At 41.8% G+C, this 19,594-nt stretch overlaps 1 protein-coding gene across 5 annotated transcripts in view; it reads right to left on the reverse strand.

Annotated features, from left to right (window-relative positions):
- The window catches only part of sugct (succinyl-CoA:glutarate-CoA transferase), a 596,483-nt gene that overhangs the window by 391,212 nt on the left and 185,677 nt on the right, over positions 1 to 19,594 (reverse strand). For all 5 annotated transcript variants that reach the window (XM_078540132.1, XM_078540128.1, XM_078540131.1 and 2 more), the window contains exon 9: positions 12,316 to 12,411. In XM_078540132.1, the coding sequence (XP_078396258.1) occupies positions 12,316 to 12,411 (96 nt within the window). The remainder of the gene's footprint in view (positions 1 to 12,315; positions 12,412 to 19,594) is intronic.

Raw genomic sequence — 19,594 nt, forward strand, 5'->3', positions numbered from 1 at the left:
GGAAAAACAGCAGCCACTTGAGGGCTGATTTACTTCCTGGGCTCATGTGCTGTTGGTACTTCTGCTTGCCCTGTGCCTGCACCTGGACTCCAGCCTATTTTCTGGGGTCAGGGTAACTTAAATATTTTGAGTGGGCTTCCAGTTGGACTTTCAGCTGCATAGCAAACCACCCAACATGAGAGATGGAAATCAGTCTTGTAGTCCTTGAGAATTGCAACAGGGTAATGTGTCCAGCGGCTTCTGGAACAGCTGGCCTTTTTCTAAACAACTTGGAGCTTCGGAAGTGCAACCAATAGCATGATATTGATTAATCTCTCTTGGGAAATTTAAAATTTAAACCTTCCCTTCAAACAGCAACACTGAATGCCAGAAATGCTCCACAACCAGCATCACTTTGAAACAAACCATGGGAAAAACTCTGTATGACATAATTTTGTTGATTGCAATTGATTACAATATATCCATCCATACACTGGTTCGCTACCATCACTTTCAGTAGAAATTCCAAAACTGGCAGGAATGTTGGAGAGCTTGCTGAACAATTTGGTATTTCACTAGAGTTATGCTGGGCCATCAGCATAATGTCAGAGTAAGATCTGCTCTTAATATAGCGATATATAGAAGAGAATACAGTAAACTGCAAGTCAAGGAATACAGTTAACAGTAGTGCTTGATCCCTTTTTTGAGTACTTAATCTGAAGGAACAAATCCAGGAAAAGGTCATTCTTCTGGAAAAAGAAATCTCTTTTTAGTTTGCAAGAGAGATGTATGGCTGGTACACACAAGCATAACAAAGCATAGAAAGAGAAATAGATATTTGTCATCAAATCTGTTCTCTCCTTTGACGATGTGCAAACTGCTATGTCGTTGGATCCTTCAAACTTACTTCAGCTCCTGAGGTATGGAAATGCAAAGTTTCTTGATACTTGGTTAAATTGAAAAAGTATATCCAAAACTACATTCTACAATGTTTATCACTGACCAGTTTGCTTTACTTAATAGGCCACTTCCACAAGTTCAGGAACCATCACATCCTGTAAAGTCTTTGATCGCCTTTGCAACAATTGTATTTACCCGTGCAAGTCTTAATCCCATTTATCAGCAGTTATTTATGTAGTTTCAATCACCATTGCATCAGTATCGGTATAAGAGATAGAAAACTTGACTAACCAAGCGTTGGGAAGTTATGTTATCCTTTCAGTACTCCCTTTCTGTGTCTGAAACTGAGACACAGGTTAATAAGACCAGAAAAGAAAAGAAAACCAAGCTCTATGGTTCATTCCCAGGGATATAGAATTGACAAGCAATGCTACATTTGTATCTAACACTGGTCAGATCACACATGGGAGTACTACATAAACTTCTAATCGCTATATTGTAAAAAGCTCACAGGGGCAATGGAGAAGGTGCAAAAATGATTCACAAGGATAATACCATAAATGCAAGATTATGTCTATCAGGAAAGGATGAACAGGCTGGGTCTCTTTTCTCTTGAAAGTAGGAGGTTGAGGGGTGACCCAATAGGAGTCTTTAAAATTATGAACTTTCTGAAAGAGTAGATACAGAAAGAATGTTTCTACTTGTAGAGGAAAACAATGCTGAAGGATGTCAATATGAGATAGTCACCAATAGGGAATTCAGAAGAAACTTCCTTTTCCAGAGAGTGGTGAGAATGTGGTACTCACTATTATAGGGACTAGGTAAAATGAATACTTTAGATGCATTTAAGAGGAATTTAGATAAACATACGAGGGGAAAGGGCATAAAGGATTATGATGCTATAGTTTGATGAGGAAAGATGAGAAGAGGCTCAAGTGGAGCATAAACACCAGCATGGACTGGTTGAGTTGATGGTCTGTTTCTGTGCTATCTATCCTATGTAACTCCATGGAATCATGGAAGTCTTTGCTTCTTGAGTTTTCCATGAAAATGCTGTCAGAATTCTGTACTATAGTGTGACACCAATGTGATCTCTGCAATAGGTGAGGCCTCCTTGTGGTCAATGCATATCCAAAACACAAAAAGTTGCGTCATTTGAATTTTTGTTTAAAGCTGAAGTTGAAAAGGGCTAAATAGCAGCCCACAGGTTAAAAATGCTTGTAGTATGGCTATGAAGAAGGCTCTTCATCCTTAAAAGGAACAAGATTTAGCAACTGGTGCCAAGAGTGAAAGAACCCAAGATGGCCACATTAGGGACATTAAAAGGGGAAGTCATGCAATAGCAGCCAAAAATTTTGAGTGGGGTTTTCCTCAGCAGGGGTCTGTTTACACAGCTTGAAGGGAAAGGCTAGCTTTGTGTGATTGACAGCTTTATTTACCTGGTAATAACATGATCTTTCGTTGAAGAGTGTTTTCTATGCCTGTGTGTTTACTTGGACAAGGTGAAGAGGTGTGAAGTAGGTTGAAGGTTTCCTCAATGGGACTTTCACTGCCTGTGTTTGAATGACAGCTTTATGAGAAGGTAAGAATGTTAAATGTTTACTTTTCATTTGGTTCCTGACTTGAGATTAGGGATTCCACGTGGTTCGTAACTCCTCTGAGGTACGTTGAACCATGTCTCTAACAAAATGGGCCCAACTCCATGAAATCAGTGGCGATTTCAGAAAATGCCCACCCCCGCAATGGAGCCAACAAAGGCGTGCAGGCTTGCTATCCACACCCCTATCCCATGCTGGCAAAAATTACAGGAAGTTGAAATAGGGATATGAATCCTTGAATCAGGTCCTATCTGCCATTTTTGAAGCCCCTCTGCCTCCCTTCCAACACGAGGTGGCAGCGTAGTGGTATTGTCGCTAGACTGGTAATCCAGAGACCCAGGGTTATGCTCAAATGTTCAAACCCCGCCACGGCAGATGGTGGAATGTGAATTCAATGAAAATCTGGAATTAAAAGTCTAATGATGACCATGAAACCATTGTTGATTGTTGTAAAAACTCATCTGGTTCATTAATGCCCTTTAGGGAAGGAAATCTGTCGTCTTTACCTAGTCTGGCTTACATATGACTCCAGACCCACAGCAATGTAGTTGACTCTTAAATGCCCTTTGAAATGGCCTAGCAAGCCACTCAGCTGTAACAAACAGCTACAAAGTCACAAAAAGAATGAAACCAGACAGACCAGCCGGCAATGACCTAGGCACCGGAAACGACAACGGCAATCTCAGCCCTGCCGACCCTGCAAAGTCTTCCTTACTAACATCTGGGGGCTAGTGCCAAAATTGGGAGAGCTGTCTCACAGGCTAGTCAAGCAACAACCTGACATAGTTATCCTCACAGAATCATGTTTTACAGATAATGTACCAGGCACCCAACATCACCATCTCTGGGTATATCCTGCCCACTGGCAGGATAGACCCAGCAGAGGTGGTGGCACAGTGGTAAAGTCGGGAGGGAGTTGCCTTGGTAGTCCTCAACATCAACTCTGGACCCCATGAGGTCTCATGGCATCAGGTCAAACATGGGCAAGGAAACCTCCTGCTTATTACCATGTACCACCCTCCCTCAGCTGATGAATCAGTGCTCCTCTATGTTAAACACCACTTGGAGGAAGCACTGAGGGTGCCAAGGGCGCAAAATGGGTGGGGGACATCAATGTCCATCACCAGGAATTGCTCAGTAGCACCACTACTGACCGAGCTGGCTGAGTCCTAAATGACATAGCTGCTGGACAGGGTCTGCTGCAGGTGGTGAGGGAACCAACAAGAGGGAAGAACATACTTAACCTCATCTGCACCAGCCCGCCTACCACAGATGCATCTGCCCATGACAGTATTAGTAGGAGTGACTACCACACAGTCATTGTGGAGTCGAAGTCCCGCCTTCACATAGAGGATACCCTCCATCGTGTTGTGTGGCACTACCACTGTGCTAAATGGGGTAGATTTCAAACAGATCTAGCATCTCAAGACTGGGCATCCATGAGGGACTGTGGGCCATCAGCAGCAGTAGAATTGTACTCCAAAACAATCTGTAACCTCATGGCCTGGCATATTCCCCACTCTACCATTACCATCAAGTGAGGGGATCAACCCTGGTTCAATGAAGAGTGCAGGAGGGTATGCCAGGAGCAGCACCAGGCATACCTAAAAATGAGGTGTCAACCTGGTGAAGCTACAACACAGGGCTACTTGCATGCCAAACAGCATAAGCAGCAAGTGAGAGACAAAGCTAAGCGATCCCACAACCAGGGAATCAGATCTAAGCTCTGCAGTTCCACCACATCCAGTTGTGAATGGTGGTAGACAATTAAACAACTCATTGGAAGAGGAGGTTCCACAAATATCCACATCCTCAATGATGGAGGAGCCCAGCACAGTGCAAAAGTTAAGATTGAAGCATTTGCTACAATCTTCAGCCAGAAGCGCCGAGCGAATGATCCATCTCGGCCTCCTCCGGAGGTGCCCTGCATCACAGATGCTAGTCTTTAGCCGATTCGATTCACTCCAAGTGATATCAAGAAACAGCTGAAGGCACTGGATACTGCAAAGACTATGGGCCCTGACAATTCTGGCAATAGTACTGAAGACTTGTTCACCAGAACTTGCCGTACCCCTAGCCAAGCTGTTCCAGTACAGCTACAACACTGGCATCTATGTGGCTATGTGGAAAATTGCCCAGGTATGTCCTGTACACAAAAAGCAGGACAAGTCCAGCCTTGCCAATTAGCACCCCATCAGTCCACTCTCAATCATCAGTCAAGTAATGGAAGGGGTCATCAACAGTGCTATCAAGCGGCACTTGATTAGCAATAACTTGGTCAATGAAGCCCAGTTTGGGTTCTGTCAGGGCCACTCAGCACCTGGCCTCATTACAGCCTTGGTTCAAACATGGACAAAAGAGCTGAACTCCTGAGGTGAGGTGAGAGTGATTGCCCTTGACACTAAGGCCTCATTTGACTGAGTGTGGCATCAAGGAGCCCTAGCAAAACTGGAGTCAACAGGAATCAGTGGGAAAAGTCACGGCTGGCTGAAGTCATACCTATAGCACAAAGAAAGAGAGCTGTGGTTATTGGAGGTCAGTCATCTCAGCTCCAGGACAACACTGCAGGAGTTCCTCAGGGTAGTGTCCTAGACCCAACCATCTTCAGCTGCTTCATCAATGACCTTCTTTCCATCATAAGGTCAGGGATGTTTGCTGATGATTGCACAATGTTCAGCACCATTCGCGACTCCTCAGATACTGAAGCAGTCTATGTCCAAATGCAGCAAGACCTGGGCAATATCCAGGCTGGGCTGACAAGTGGCAAATAACATTCGCACCACACAAGCGTCAGGCACTGACCATCTTCAACAAGAGGGAATCCAACCATCGCCCCTTGATGTTCAATGGCATCACCATCACCAAATCCCCCACTATCAGCATCCTAGGGATTACCATTGACCAGAAACTCAACTGGACTAGATATATAAATATTGTGGATACAAGAGCAGGTCAGAGGCTAGGAATCTTGCAACAAGTAACTCACCTCCTGACTCCCCAAAACCTGTCCACCATCTACAAGGCACAAGTCAGGAGTATGATGGAATTGCCTGGATGATTGCAGCTCCTGCAACACTAAAGAAGCTTGACATCGTCCAGGGTAAAGCAGTCCGTTTGATTGGCACCACATTCACAAATACTCCCTCCGCCACCGACGCACAGTAGCAGCAGTGTGTACCACCTATAAGATGCACTGCAGGAGTTCACCAAGGCTCCTTAGACAGCACCTTCCAAACCCATGACTACTACCATCTAGAAGGCAAAGGCAGCAGATAGATGGAAATACGACCAACTGGAAGTTCCCCTCCAAGTCACTCACCATCCTGACTTGGAAATATATCACCATTCCTTCACTGTCGCTGGGTCAAAATCCTCGAACTCCCTTCCTAACAGCACTGTGGGTGTACCTACACCACATGGACTGCAGCGGTTCAAGAACGCAGCTCACCACCGCCTTCTCAAAGGCAACTAGGATGGGCAATAAATGCTGGCCCAGTCAGCAAAGCCCACATCCCGTGAATGAATAAAAAAAGGACAGAGGCATGAAAATCCAGGCCTATGTCTCTATTTATAAATCCCAGGATCCCATATGCCTCATTAACCACTTTTTCAATCTGCCCTGCCAGTTTCAACAATTTGTGCACATATACCCACAGGTTCTTCTGCTCCTACACCCCTTTTAGAATTATATCCTTTATTTTATATTGCCTCTGCTCATTTTCCCTACGAAAATGCATTTTTTCGTGGTTCTCTGCATTAAATTTCATCATGTTTCTGGTATTGCTGTTTATGTCCTCTTTAAGTCTACTACTATCCTTCTCACAGTTCACAATGCTTCCATGTTCCACGTCGACTGCACATCTAAATTATCATCATAAATGTTTCAATCAAAAGCATCTGCAGAAAAAAAGGTTAGAATATGATAATAGGCTCACTCAAATTAGATGCTTATTTTGTTTTAATATGTCAGCAGATCATTTAGTCAGATCTAGGGAGCATTGTTTCAGAATAAGGGGTCGCCCATTTTAGATGGATATGAGGAGAAATTGTTTCTCTCAGAGGGTCATGAATCTTTGGAAAGCTGTACCCCAAAGAGCTGTGGAGCCTAAATAATTGAATATATTCAAGGCTAAGATAAACATATCCTAGAGCTACAAGGGAGTCAAGGGTTATGGAGAACAGGGGAAGGGGGGGGGAAGTGGAGTTGTGGCCAAGATCAGATCAGTCATGATCTTGGTGAATGGTGGACCAGGCTTGATAGGCCGTGTGGCTTACTCCTGCTCCTATTATGTCCCTATGAACAGCCTTATCAGACGTTACATTTTTAATGGTCTAGCACAAAACATATCTTTTGATATACATATATATCCATACGAGCAGTCACTATTTAAGCATCCTGGCATCATCCATTAAATGTCTAACTTTGTGACAAACGCTTGGATCATTTGTACCGGCATGTGGCATCAGGGGGGAGGAGTTGTGGCGCAGTGCCTCTCAGCCAGAAGCTCCAGGTTCAAATCCCACTCCAGGATCGATAGCCAGGGAAGTTAAGTTCATAATGTGGCCAACACAGGTTGAGTATCAACTTATAAATCCTTCCAACATACATCAATGGCAGGCAATAAGAATGACACAGATTCCTGGTCAACCATTTGGTGAAAATAGATTGGAGCCTCTACCATCACTATCCATACCTCCAAGCTATAACATGCATGTAAAAGTGTATGTTGCCACAGCAACTTGTACTCCTTGGGAGGCCAGTTGGCTTGGGTGGCTGGATGGCCAGTGTGGATCAGATTGGTGCCAACAGCACGGGGTTCAATTCCCGTTCTGGCTAGGGTGGATTCAGGACGTGCTTCCTTTCTCTGCCCATGGTGGAAATCACGGCACTGTTACATCTGGATGAGAAAAAGCATGTGGATATCTTGGATTACTATCTGAGCCACAAGCAAATTGTCTAGGGTAAATAAGATTAGACAGTTAAATGCATGGCTCAAAGATTGGTATGGGAGAAATGGATTTCAAATCATGGGGCATTGGCACCTTTACTGGGAAGAGAAAGAGCTGTACCGTTGGAACGGCCTTCAAATGAACTGCGCTGGAACCAGTGTACTGATGAATCACATAACCAGGGCTGTAGAGAGGGCTTTAAACTAAATACAGGGGTGGAGGGTTCATGTGTGGGGACATTTGAAAGTTAAAGTGAAAGTTTAGACAATAGTGCCGGGTAGCAATATAGGTAATGATAATCAGAGTGTGACAGGAAGGGACAGAGTATACAAACATAAAGTGCACCAGTGAATAGTGCACCAGGCTAGGGAAAAATAGTAAAAAGGCAGAATTAAAGGCTCTTTATCTGAATACACATAGCATTCATAAGAAGATGGGTGAATTAATAGCACAAATAGAAGTAAATGAGTATGATATGCTAGCCATCACAGAGACATGATTGCAAAGTGATCACGCCTGAGACCTGAATATTAAAGGGTATTTGACATTTCAGAATGAGAGGAAGAAAAAAAAAAAGCAGGTAGGGTGGCTCTGTTAATAAAGGATGAGATTAGTACAGGAGTGAGAAATGATCCTGGATCAGAGGATCAAAATGTAGAATTAGTTTGGGTGGAGATACGAAATAGCAAAGGAAAGAGGTCACTGGTGGGAGTTGCTTAAAGGCCCCATGACAATATCTACAGGACAGAGTATAAATCAAGAAATAATGGGGGATTGAAAGAAAGGTATTATACTAATCATAGGAGATAGCAATCTTCATATAGGTTGGATGAATCAAACTGGTTAAAGTAGCCTGGAAGATGAATTCATAGAGTGCATTTTGGACAGTTTCTTACAATAATACATTCTGCAACCAACCAGGGAACAGGTTATTTTAGACCTTGTAATCTATGATGAGACAGGATTAATTAATCACCTCATAGTAGTAAGACTGATCATATCGTGATGGAATTTCACATTCAGTTTGAGGGTGAGAAATTTGGGTCTGAAACTAGTGTCTCAAACTTATATAAAGGCAATTACAAGGGCATGGAGTCAGAGTTGGCTAAATTGGAATGGGAAAATAGGTTAAAGCATAAGATGGTAGAGAAGCAGTGGCAGACATTTAAGGAGATATTTCATAATTCTTAACAAAGGTACATTCCACTGAGAAAGAAATATACTACAAGAAGGCTGCACCATCTGTGGCTAACTATGAAAGTTAAGGATGGTACAAATTGAAAGAAAACATGTACAATGCTGCACAGATAAGGGATAACCCAGAAGATTAGGAAAAATTTAGAAACCAGCAAAGGATGACTAAATGAATAATAAAGAGGAGTATGAGAGAAAATTAGCAAGAAATATAAAAACAGGCAGTAAAAGCTTCTATGTGTACATAAAAAACAAAAGGGTAGCTACGGTGAGCATTAGTTCTTTAGAGGGCTAGACTGGAGAATCAATAATGGGAAACAAGGAAATGGCAGACTGAACAAGTATTTTGTATCTGTCTTCACATTAGAAGACCTAAAAAGCAACCCAAGAACAGGAGAAAAGCAGAAGGCAAAAGAGAGAGGAATTTAAAACAATTATGAACACTAGAAGAAAAAGTACTCGTAAAACTAATGGGACTAAAGGCTAACAAGTGCCCTAGACCTGATGGCTTGTGTCCTAGGGTCTTAAAGGAAGTGGCTGCAAGGATAGTGGATGCATTTGTTGCAATCTTCCAAAATTCTCTAGATTCTGAAAAGATCCCAGCGGATTGGAAAACTGCAAATCTAACACCACTATTCAAGAAAGGAGGGAGCAAGAAAACAGGAAACTATAGACCAGTTAGCCTAATATCTGTCACTGGGAAAATGCTAGAATCCATTATAAAGGAGGTAATGGCATACATTTATAAACTCATAACGTACAGGTAGAGTCAACATGATTTTGTGAGAGGGAAATCATGTTTGATAAATTAATTCTTTGAGTTCTTTGAGGATGCAGCAAGCAGGGTGGATGAAGGGGAATCAGTAGATGTAGTGTATTTGGATTTCCAAAAGGCGTTGGTACCAATAAAGTGCCGCATAAAAGGTTACTGCACAAGATAAGAGCTTGTGGTGTTTGGGTGATATGCGAGCATGGATAGAGGATTAACTAACTAAAAAGATGAATCTTCAGGTTGGGAAACTGTAACTAAAGGAGTGCCACATGGATCAGTGCTGGGGCCTCAAATATTTACAATCTAAATTAATGACTTGGATGAAGGGACAAACTGTATTGAAGCCAAATTTGCTGATGATACTAAGATAGGTAGGAAAGCAAGCTTTAAGGAGGATACGGTCTGCAAAGCAATGTAGATAGGATTAAAAAAAAGCAGATGGAGTATAATGTGGAAAAATGTGAGACTATCCACTTTGGCAGGAATAGAAAAGCAGAATATTATTTAAATGGAAAGAGACTGCAAAATTCTGCTGTACAAAGTGATCTGGGTGTCCCTGTACATGAATCACGAAAGTTAAGCATGCAGGTATGATAAATAAGTAGGAATTCAAAATGAATGTTGGTCTTTATGGGAAGGTGGCTGGAGTATAAAAGTAGGGAACAGCTGTACAGGGCATTGGTGAAATTGCACCTGGACCACTGTGTACAGTTTTGACCTCCTTACTTAAGGAGCGATACACTTGCATTGGAAGCAGTTCAAAGAAGGTTCACTAAGCTGATTTCTGAGATGAAAGATTGTCTCATAAGGAAAGGAAGAGCAGGTTGGACCTTGAAGTTTAGAAGATTGAGAGGTGATCTTATTGAAACATAAGATTCTGAGGGGACTTGAGAGGGTCAATGCTGGGGGGATTTTTCCTCTCGTGGAAGAATCTAGAACTAGGGGGCACAACTTAAAACTAAGGTGTCGCCGATTTAAGACAGAGATGAAGAGGAATTTCTTCTCTCGGAGGGTCATTGGTCTTTGGAATTCCCTTCCATTGAGAGTAGTTGAGGCTGGGTCATTAAATATATTCAAGGCTCAGTGAGGCAGATTTTTGATCGAAAAGGGAGTTAAAGGTTATGGAAGGGGGAAGGCAGGGAAGTGCAGTTGAGGTCACAATCTGATCAGCCATGATGTTATCGAATGGCAGAGCAGGCTTGTTGGGCCAAATAACCTATTCCTGTTTTGATTTCTTATGATTGTTATGGTCACAGCCGATGTTAATTGCTGCGTAAACCAAATCCCAGAGGGAATCTTGGCTTATGGGCCAGGCCCTTTTTCCTTGTATTGTGAAAATGAGAATGGTATGTACTTATTTTAGCAGTAAGATGTCCGGTAACACTTCTGGGATTTATTAAATTAAAGGAAAAAGTTTTATTAACAAGAATAAAAGAAAACTTAAGCACATAAGACTACAGTTGCACAATTAAGGTTAGTCTTACAAAACAGCGCCCCAATCCACAAGTGAACACCATCCAGGCAACAGGTGTTTAACTATAAAAAAATCTAGTAATCTTACCCAAGGCAAACTGCTGTAGCTTTAATTGAGGGATACCACATGACCTTTCAGCCCTCTCCCACTGTTGTGAAATCCAAACTTCAGAAAAAAACTGTTTGTTGCAGCCCAAGACTTTTTTGGCTTAACTGGATGGCTGATTCAAACCTACATCTTTTCTCAGCCACAGCTCCAGCTCAAACAGCTACGGCACCCCTTAAGCTCTCCACAGTAACTTTAAAATACCTTTTATCCCTTTCATTTCAGGTTCCATTGTTTTCACATCTCTTTGAAACTCAAATCCTTCCAAATATAAGATCGTCCATGTTTCCATCTTGTCTTTGCTTTCGGGTCAAAAAAATATAATACCCCCCTTCTATTTACCTATGGAACTCCTGCAAGATACAAACATGTTTCTTGGTACCCCTGACTCCTCTTTGATATTCAAACAAACTCTCAACTTATCTAAAAATGCAAATGTTATATCCAACCTATTTACTTGTACCTCAGACCTAACACCTCTATCTTTTTTATGTCTTAAACCCGCAGACAACCTGTCTCCTATTAATCTCTGCCCAGCTTAATTAAATCTCTCTCACACACACACATAAAGCCTTTTCACAGAATAACACAATATCCCCCATTTCTCAATGATCTTACGTTATTTTTTTTGTCTTCACTGCCTGGGTGGAGTGGGTTGTCTGACTCTTTAGAACCTGGACAGTTTTCATTCTATCAAAACAATGCAATGAAAATCGGGTCGGTACGATAATGGATGGCTGATTCACTCCACGATCACCACCTTTTTTAACCCATTAATCCAAGCCTTGAATGGTGAATGTGGATAAATGGCATTTCCAGAGTTAACATAGGGACCTACAGTTCAGGTTGGGCACCATTATTGGTTGAATCAGGGTGAATTGAAGAGACAAAGGGCATTCTATATAACAGTAAAAAGAAAAGGTCTGAGGAATAGGTTTGAAACACATTTAACGCAAAAAGAGCTGTTCTTATTCTGGTTTACTCCACAGTAGGCAAATAAACAAAATAATGAATAATATATATGGAGTATTGAGCACATTAAAACACGGATGCTGATTGACCTGCTACATGTTTCCAGCATTTTTGTTAAATTGATCATTTGAAAAAGTTGATTCCTAAGATTGTATCTTTAAAGCACTGTTGAAAAACACTGATGATCTCACATTACTGCCACCTTTAACTTTTACCAGTCTTTCATATTATCATAAAAGGAACATGCCCTCATCTTAAAATCATAAAAGCATTTAAGTTGATTGTCATAAACTTTAATATTCTGATTTTTTTGCTTAATAGCCACTTTTGAAGAATTTCTTCCACTAAGAGATAACATATAAACTACTCACCTGGTAAGGAACAATGCTCTCATGTGCAGTCCCCCACCGTTTTGCTTCCTTTCTACCAGTGAGATAATTTGCCGCGATGTGGCTAAGGCAAGCAACCTGATTGAAACAAAAGAAATAACAAACAACAGTGAGCAGAATGCATTTTTTTTTAAATCCTGCATTCATTATTGAAAACTACTTTCTCATCACTGATTAAATTTCCTTGGCTTGAAACTGAAAAGAAAAGAATTGCTAGAAGTTTATCATAGGGTCAATTATTTCATCTTGTTACCATGGGATTAATGACAGGGCTCAAACAACCAGAGGAAATTAAAGAGGAAGATTAGACAAAACATCTTTACATGGTTCGAATGCGGAATTCTCTGCCACAAACCATTGCTGAGGCTAAACCCATAAGTACTATCAAATAGTAAATTAGCTAATTGCTTGAAAAAGACATTAAAAGAGGCGTGTCCAAGGAGGGTGGAATTAAACTGGTTGGCTACATGGGGAGGAAAAGACTTGATGAATGAAATGCTTGTTTTCCTGCAGAAACATTGTAGAATTTTAGGATTTTTATTGAAGAATTTAGGTAGATATAATTTTAATGAGACCCAGCCAAGTGTAAAACTGTAAATGATCAACCTTGTGTATTAAACATGAACTCAAAAAACAGAAGCTGAAAGTAGGTTAAATAAAAGTGTTACTTACTTATGATTAAACTCAATGCTTTATAAATTGGAGGGGGAAGACTACCAAATCAGAAACCCTCCCACTGAAGAATATAATTATGTTTCAAACTGATAAAAAAAAGCATCTGAACATTTGAAACTAAGTAAAAATTTCACACCAATACAGAGTAATTGCTTACCATAGTAACCCATAAAATATTCTTGAACATCAAGAACATCCCCACTTTCTAGTCAGAGCTTTGTGCTCCTATACCTGTGGTTGTGGGCTCAGGCAGGGAAGATGGAAGAGGGCCTTGTTGTGGGGGTGTGTTCTGCACCCATTAATTCCCTCCTACCACCCAACCCCCAAATTTTTCTGTGTTCACAGGTGCTCAGGAACCCAGAAGCAGCAAATCTACCCAAACCTGTCAAATTTTAACTATTATGGACTTGGAGCTGAAACTATTATTAAAAGCAATTTAAAGTGCCATATCACTAAAATATAAAGACAACTTTACTACCAATCAACTTTGAAATTCCACTGTACAGCTAAAGGCCATGCCAAAGCTTTAGTTTCAATGAACTCAGTATCTTAATTCAGTGATTAAGGGTCCCAAAAATAAAAGGTCATCAACTGAACAACACATAATGTGCTTGAGGTGTCATTCTCATTAAAACAAATTTAATCCAAGTTTAATTTGATCGTTAAAACCCTCGTTGAATTGCTTTGGTGGTGTGATGTAAAGAAATGATCCAGAATTAATTGAGTGGAATAATATTTAGCAATTGGCACATTCAAAAGATACAAGGGATAATTTTAGCCCTGATCACACAGCGGCAACCAGTTGTTGAGAGGGCAGTTAAAATCATCTGGGAGACATACCCGCCCCATTCCCTTCCCTTAGCTTTCTATTTTTACCTCGTCTTTTGAGCAGGCATACAGTTCACTAAAAAGCTAACCTTTTAACTATTATTTTTTCACTTTCCTTGTGTGGCTAAGAGGAACAGGAGTGGTATTTATCCTAGAATACTAACAGACATAAGGGATAAGATCAATGAGGTGCTGACATTAAGGGCAGAATCTTGTGGAGGCGAACATGTTTGGAGAACGCGCTGGGGACAGCAAAATATGAGGAAAGAGTGGGGTTTGGGGCCTACATTTACCCAGGAGAGAGGCAGAGAGCGAACTTGGTTGGAGAGCATACCGGGGACAGCTGCTTCAGCTCTAGAACGCCAGGTTTGTAGGAAAAAAAAGTAAACAGTGACATCACAGGAAAGCCGAGAGTTCACTGGTTGCCTGTAAAGCAGTGGGAGTTCGAAGAGAGAGAGCCCATATGAGCAGCGGGAGTTCAGAGAGAGAGAGAGAGCCCATAAAGCAGCGGGAGTTTGGAGAGAGAGAGAGAGAGAGAGAGCCCATAAAGCAGTGGAGAGAGTGAGCCATGAATTTACAGATAAAATCTAAAAGTGATATCACAGGAATCCATTAAGTGGATTAGTTGATAAGTGTAGGCCTTTCCGACTCGACACAGTGGAGATGATTGGTGAGTAACAGGCGAGTTATGATATACATCACACTGTAGTAAACACTTTATATGAAGTCTAAGGTATGTCAGTGCAGCTTGGCCATGTGGGATGTCATGCAGGCACAAAGTGCTCTCGATGACTACATCTAGAGGAAGTGTCACCAGCTGTAGAAACCTGAGCTCCAGGTTGCGGAACTTGAGCAGCGGCTGGACTCACTGTGGTGCATCCGCAAGGCTGATGATTATGTGGATAGCACGTTTAGAGAGGTAGTCACATAACAGTTAAGAAATACACAGGCAGAGAGGGAATGGGTGACTGCCAGAGTATCTAAGGGAAACAAGCAGGGAGTGCAGGAATCCCCTGAGGCTATCTCACTCTCTAACCACTTTTCCATTTTGGATAGCGGTGGGTCAGATGGTCCCTCACAGAACTGTAGCAAGTGCAAGTTTGTGACACCACAGGTGGCTCAGCTGCACAGGAGGGGAAGAGGAAGAGTGGAAGTGCTATAGTGGTAGGGGATTCCATAGTTAGGGGAGCAGACAGGTGCTTCTGTGGCCATAGATGCCACTCCAGGATGGTATGCTGCCTTGCTGGTGCCAAGGTCAAGGATGTCACAGAGTGGCTGCAGGACATTCTTTTGGGAGAGGGTGAACAGACACATGTCATGGTCCACATTAGGACCAGTGAAATAGGCAGGAAAAGGGATGAGGTCCTGAAAGCAGGTTTGAGGAAGCTAGGAAGGGAATTAAAAAGCAGAACCTCAAGAGCAGTAATCACAGGATTACTCCCAGTGCCACGTCCTGGTGAACATAAGAATAAGAAGATTGAGCAGTTCAACTCGTGGCTGGAGAAATGGAGTAGGAGGGAGGGCTTTAGATTTCTGAGGCATTGGGATCAGAAAGTAAAAAACCCTAAATCAGGGTTAGTGTACATGTATGTGAATGCACAGAGTGTGGTTAATAAGGTTGGTGAACTACAGGTACAGGTTGACAAATGTAATTATGATATTATTGCCATAGCAAAGACTTGACTCAAAGAAGGGTAGGACTGGGCATTAAATATTCCTGGATACAAGGTGTTTAGGAGAGACAGGAAGGAAAGAAAAGGGAGGGTGCAGTGGCAGTACTGATTATAGATGGCATTACAGTAGTGGAGAGAGAGGATGTTCCAGAGAGGTCAAGGGTGGAATCGCTCTGGTAAGGAATGAAAAAGGTGCAATAACATTGATTGGGGTAGTATAAAGACCAGTGGAAGGGAAGTAAAGAAACAAATTCACTAGAAATTACTAAATCACTAGAGGAATTATAGAGTAATATAATGACGGATGTCAAATATCCAAATATAGACTGGATAGACATAGTGCAAAGGGACAAGAGGGCTGAGAGTTCTTAGAATGTGTTCAAGATAAGTTTCTGCAGCAGTATGTTTCTGATCCAATGAGAGGACAGGCACTGTTGGGCCTGGTTCTGGGAAATGAGTTGGCCCAAGTGGATCAGATATCAGTGGCAGAGCATTTAGGGGATAGTGACAATTGTATCATAAGGTTTAGGTTGCCCATGGAGAAGGACAAGGATCAATCCAAACCAGAATAATTAACTGAATGGCGAGAGAGATAGAGGTGAAGATGAAAAGGATCGTATGACAGGTGTCAGGTAGAAAATACAATGATCAGGCTCAATACAGAAGGACCAGAGGAGAAGTGAGAAAACTAATAAGAAAAGCAAGGAGCAAGCATGAAAAGAGACCAGCATCTAACATAAAAGGGAATCCCAAGGTCTTCTATAAGCATTTAAATAATAAAAGGGTGCTAAAAGAAAGAATAGGCCAATTAGGGACAAAAAAGGGACTTGCACTTGGAGGCAGGAGAAATAGCGGAGGTATTAAATGAGTACTTTGCATCTGTCTTTACAAAGGAAGAAAATGCTACCCCGGCCAAGGTGAGCGAGGAGATAACTGGTACACTAGAAGAATTTACAATTGAGGAGGAGTTGTTAGAAAAGCTATCTTTACTCAAAATAGATAAGGTACTAGGACTGGATGAGATATATCGAAGGGTGTTGAGGGAAATGAGAGTGTAAATTACAGAGGCACTAGTGATAAACTTCCAATCTTCCGTAGGCACAGGGGTGGTGCCAGAGGACTGGAGAATTGCGAATGTTACACCCTTGTTTAAAAAGGGGCGCAAGGATAAAGCTGGTAACTACAGGCCAGTCAGTTTGACTTAATTGGTAGGGAAACTTTCTGGAAACTATAGTTCAGGACAAAATCAATAGTCATTTAGACTAGCGCAGAAGAATTAAGGAAAGCCAGCATGGATTCAATAAGGGAAAATCATGTTTCACTAAGTTGCTGGAATTTTTTGTGGAGGTAACAGAGAAGGTTGATAAGGGAAATGCTGCTGATGTGGTGTATATGGATTCTCAAAAGGCATTTGATACAGTGCCACACAACTGACTTGTGAGCAGAATTCTAGGTCATGGAATAAAAGGGAAAATAGGCACTTGGATAAGAAATTGGCTAAGTGACAGGAAATAGAGAGTAGTGATAAATGGTTGTTTTTCAGATTGTTGGAAGGTTTGTAGTGGAGTTCCCCAGGGGTCAGTGTTGGAACCCTTGCTCTTCCTGATATATATTAATGACCTAGACTGTGGTGTTCAGAGCATGATTTCAAAATTTGCAGATGATACGAAGATTGGAAATGTTGTCAACTGCGATGAGGGCAGTCTTGGACTTCAAAAGGACATAAACATGTTGGTGGATTAGGCTGATAAGTGGCAGATGAAGTTCAATGCAGAGAAGTGTGAGGTGATTCATTTTGACATGTAGAATATGGAGGGACATTATAAAATAAAAGAAGAAACTCTAAAAGAGGTGCAGGAACAGAGGGACTTCGGTGTATACATACGTAAGTCATTGAAGATGGCAGGGCATGTTGAGAGAGCAGTTAATAACGCACATAGTATCTTAGACTTTATTAATAGTGGCATTGAGTAAGGAGGTCATGATTAATTTGTATAAAACACTAGTTAGACCTCACCTGATGTACTGCATCCAGTTCTGTGTGCCACACTTGAGGAAGGATGCGAATGCATTGGAGAGAGTACAGGGGAGATTCACAATAATGATTCCAGGGATAAAGAACTGTAGCTATGAGGAAGATTGGAGAGGCTGGAACTGTTTTCCTTGGAGAAAAGAAGGCTGAGAGGAGGCTTGATAGAGGTATTCAAGATTCTGACGGGTATGGACAGGGCAAATAGTGAGAAACTATTCCCAATTCAAGAGAGCATCAAGAACTAGAGGGCACAGATTCAAAGGAGTAGTGGCGATGTGAGGAAAAACGTTTTCACCCAGAGGGTGGTTGGAGTCTGGAACGAACTTACTGAAGGGTGGCGGAGGCAGGTTTGATCAAGGTATTCAAAAGGGGATTGGATTACTATCTGAAAAGAAAGAATGTGCAAGGTTACAGGGGTAAGGCAGGGGAGTGGGACTAGGTAGAATGCTCTTTCACAGAGCCAGTGCAGACTCGATGAGTCAAATGGCCTCCTTCTGCAGTGTAAAGATTCTGTGATGTACCAGCACACTCAGGTCCTTCTGTACCACAAACGTTTGCATCTTTCTCCATTTAAATTCTATACTTATTTTTCTTCCTGCCAAAGTGAAGAAATTCCCATTTACCCACATATCCATATGCCAAATTTTTTCCCATTCACTTGCAGACCCTCTACCTCCTCTTATTCCTTCATGTTCCTTCTGTCTGCAAAGGACAGGGTGCTGTACGTGAATATATGTAGCTTCTATCTTGGCTATGTACCACTCAAGGAAGAACTAAACATTTGCACCATGTCACTATATCATGGTGATCTAGACTTGCCACCTTTCTCAGAATCTGTATTCACTGAACTTATGAACTCAAAAACTCATGCAGTTGAGTTCAGTTTTAATGACGCCATGTATGCTCAAATAGATGTTGTTGCCATGGGATCCCCTCTAGGCCCAACTCTTGCAAACACCTTTGTCAGTTTGCACAAGAAATGTGTTTTCAATGGAATGACACCTAACCTTCTACCCCTTGCATATTTCCAATATGTAGATAATACATTTGCTATATTTGAATCTGCAGCTGTATGTAAGAATTTCCTTACACACCTTAAGTGGCTCCATCCTGTGCTCAAATTCACCTTTGAAATGGAGCAGTCAAATGAGCTCCCTTTCCTCGATGTGCCAGTTGAGAAATCTGCCAATGGGCTCTCTATTAATGACTACCGGAAGCCCACTTCCACAGGTCAATATATGCGTTGGGATTACTACAGTTTAACATTCTGTAAGATTGGCTATATTGGCAACCTCGTAAATAGGGCCTAAGCCATTTTGCTCACCATGCAAACCTGATGCTGTAAAAGGGCGCATCAAAGCCATGCTGTGGGATAACGGCTTCTGTTATGACACAGCAGATGGTAAATGCTGAGCTGCTCAAATCCCAAAGGGAAACTTGAAACAACTGCCACGACTGTTTTGCAATTTATATATATTTCGAGATGTGTGCCTTGAATTCAGTAGTAATAAGACCACCGAGTCTTATAGGTTTTTTACAAAGCTAAATTAAACCTTTATTAATAACAAAAAATGATTTTAAGCACATACATGGGTTTACAAATGACTACTATGATAACTCCTAGCTTCCCTAGTTAATCTAACTCCCAGTTACACCTCCATTAAGGCAATAGTAAGACACATAGATTTTAAAATACCCAGGCGAAGTACCAAGATACCCTGGACAGTAGAATTCAAGGTGAGTTTTTCTTAACTTCGGTTCCTTGTAGGCAGCAGCTTGAGGCTTAGATGCTGGAGGCTTTTCACACTTATGTTAGATCTTAAAATGCCAGCCCTTACACCGACCGTTCGCTCCTTTATACATATTTTCCCCTTTGAATGTAAATTCCCATTGTTTCACTATGAGCAGAATGTTGCCCTTGGCGTGCTGAATTGGTGGGGGCGGTTGGGAGGTCGCCCGCCGTCCGCGATCGGCACTGCACCGCGATTTCACACTGGTGGGCCAATTAAGGCCTGCCCAGCATGAAACGCAAGCGGCAGCGTTCATCGCTGCC

Source organism: Cetorhinus maximus, chromosome 4, assembly GCF_964194155.1.
Source record: "Cetorhinus maximus chromosome 4, sCetMax3.hap1.1, whole genome shotgun sequence".
Lineage (NCBI taxonomy): Eukaryota > Metazoa > Chordata > Chondrichthyes > Lamniformes > Cetorhinidae > Cetorhinus > Cetorhinus maximus.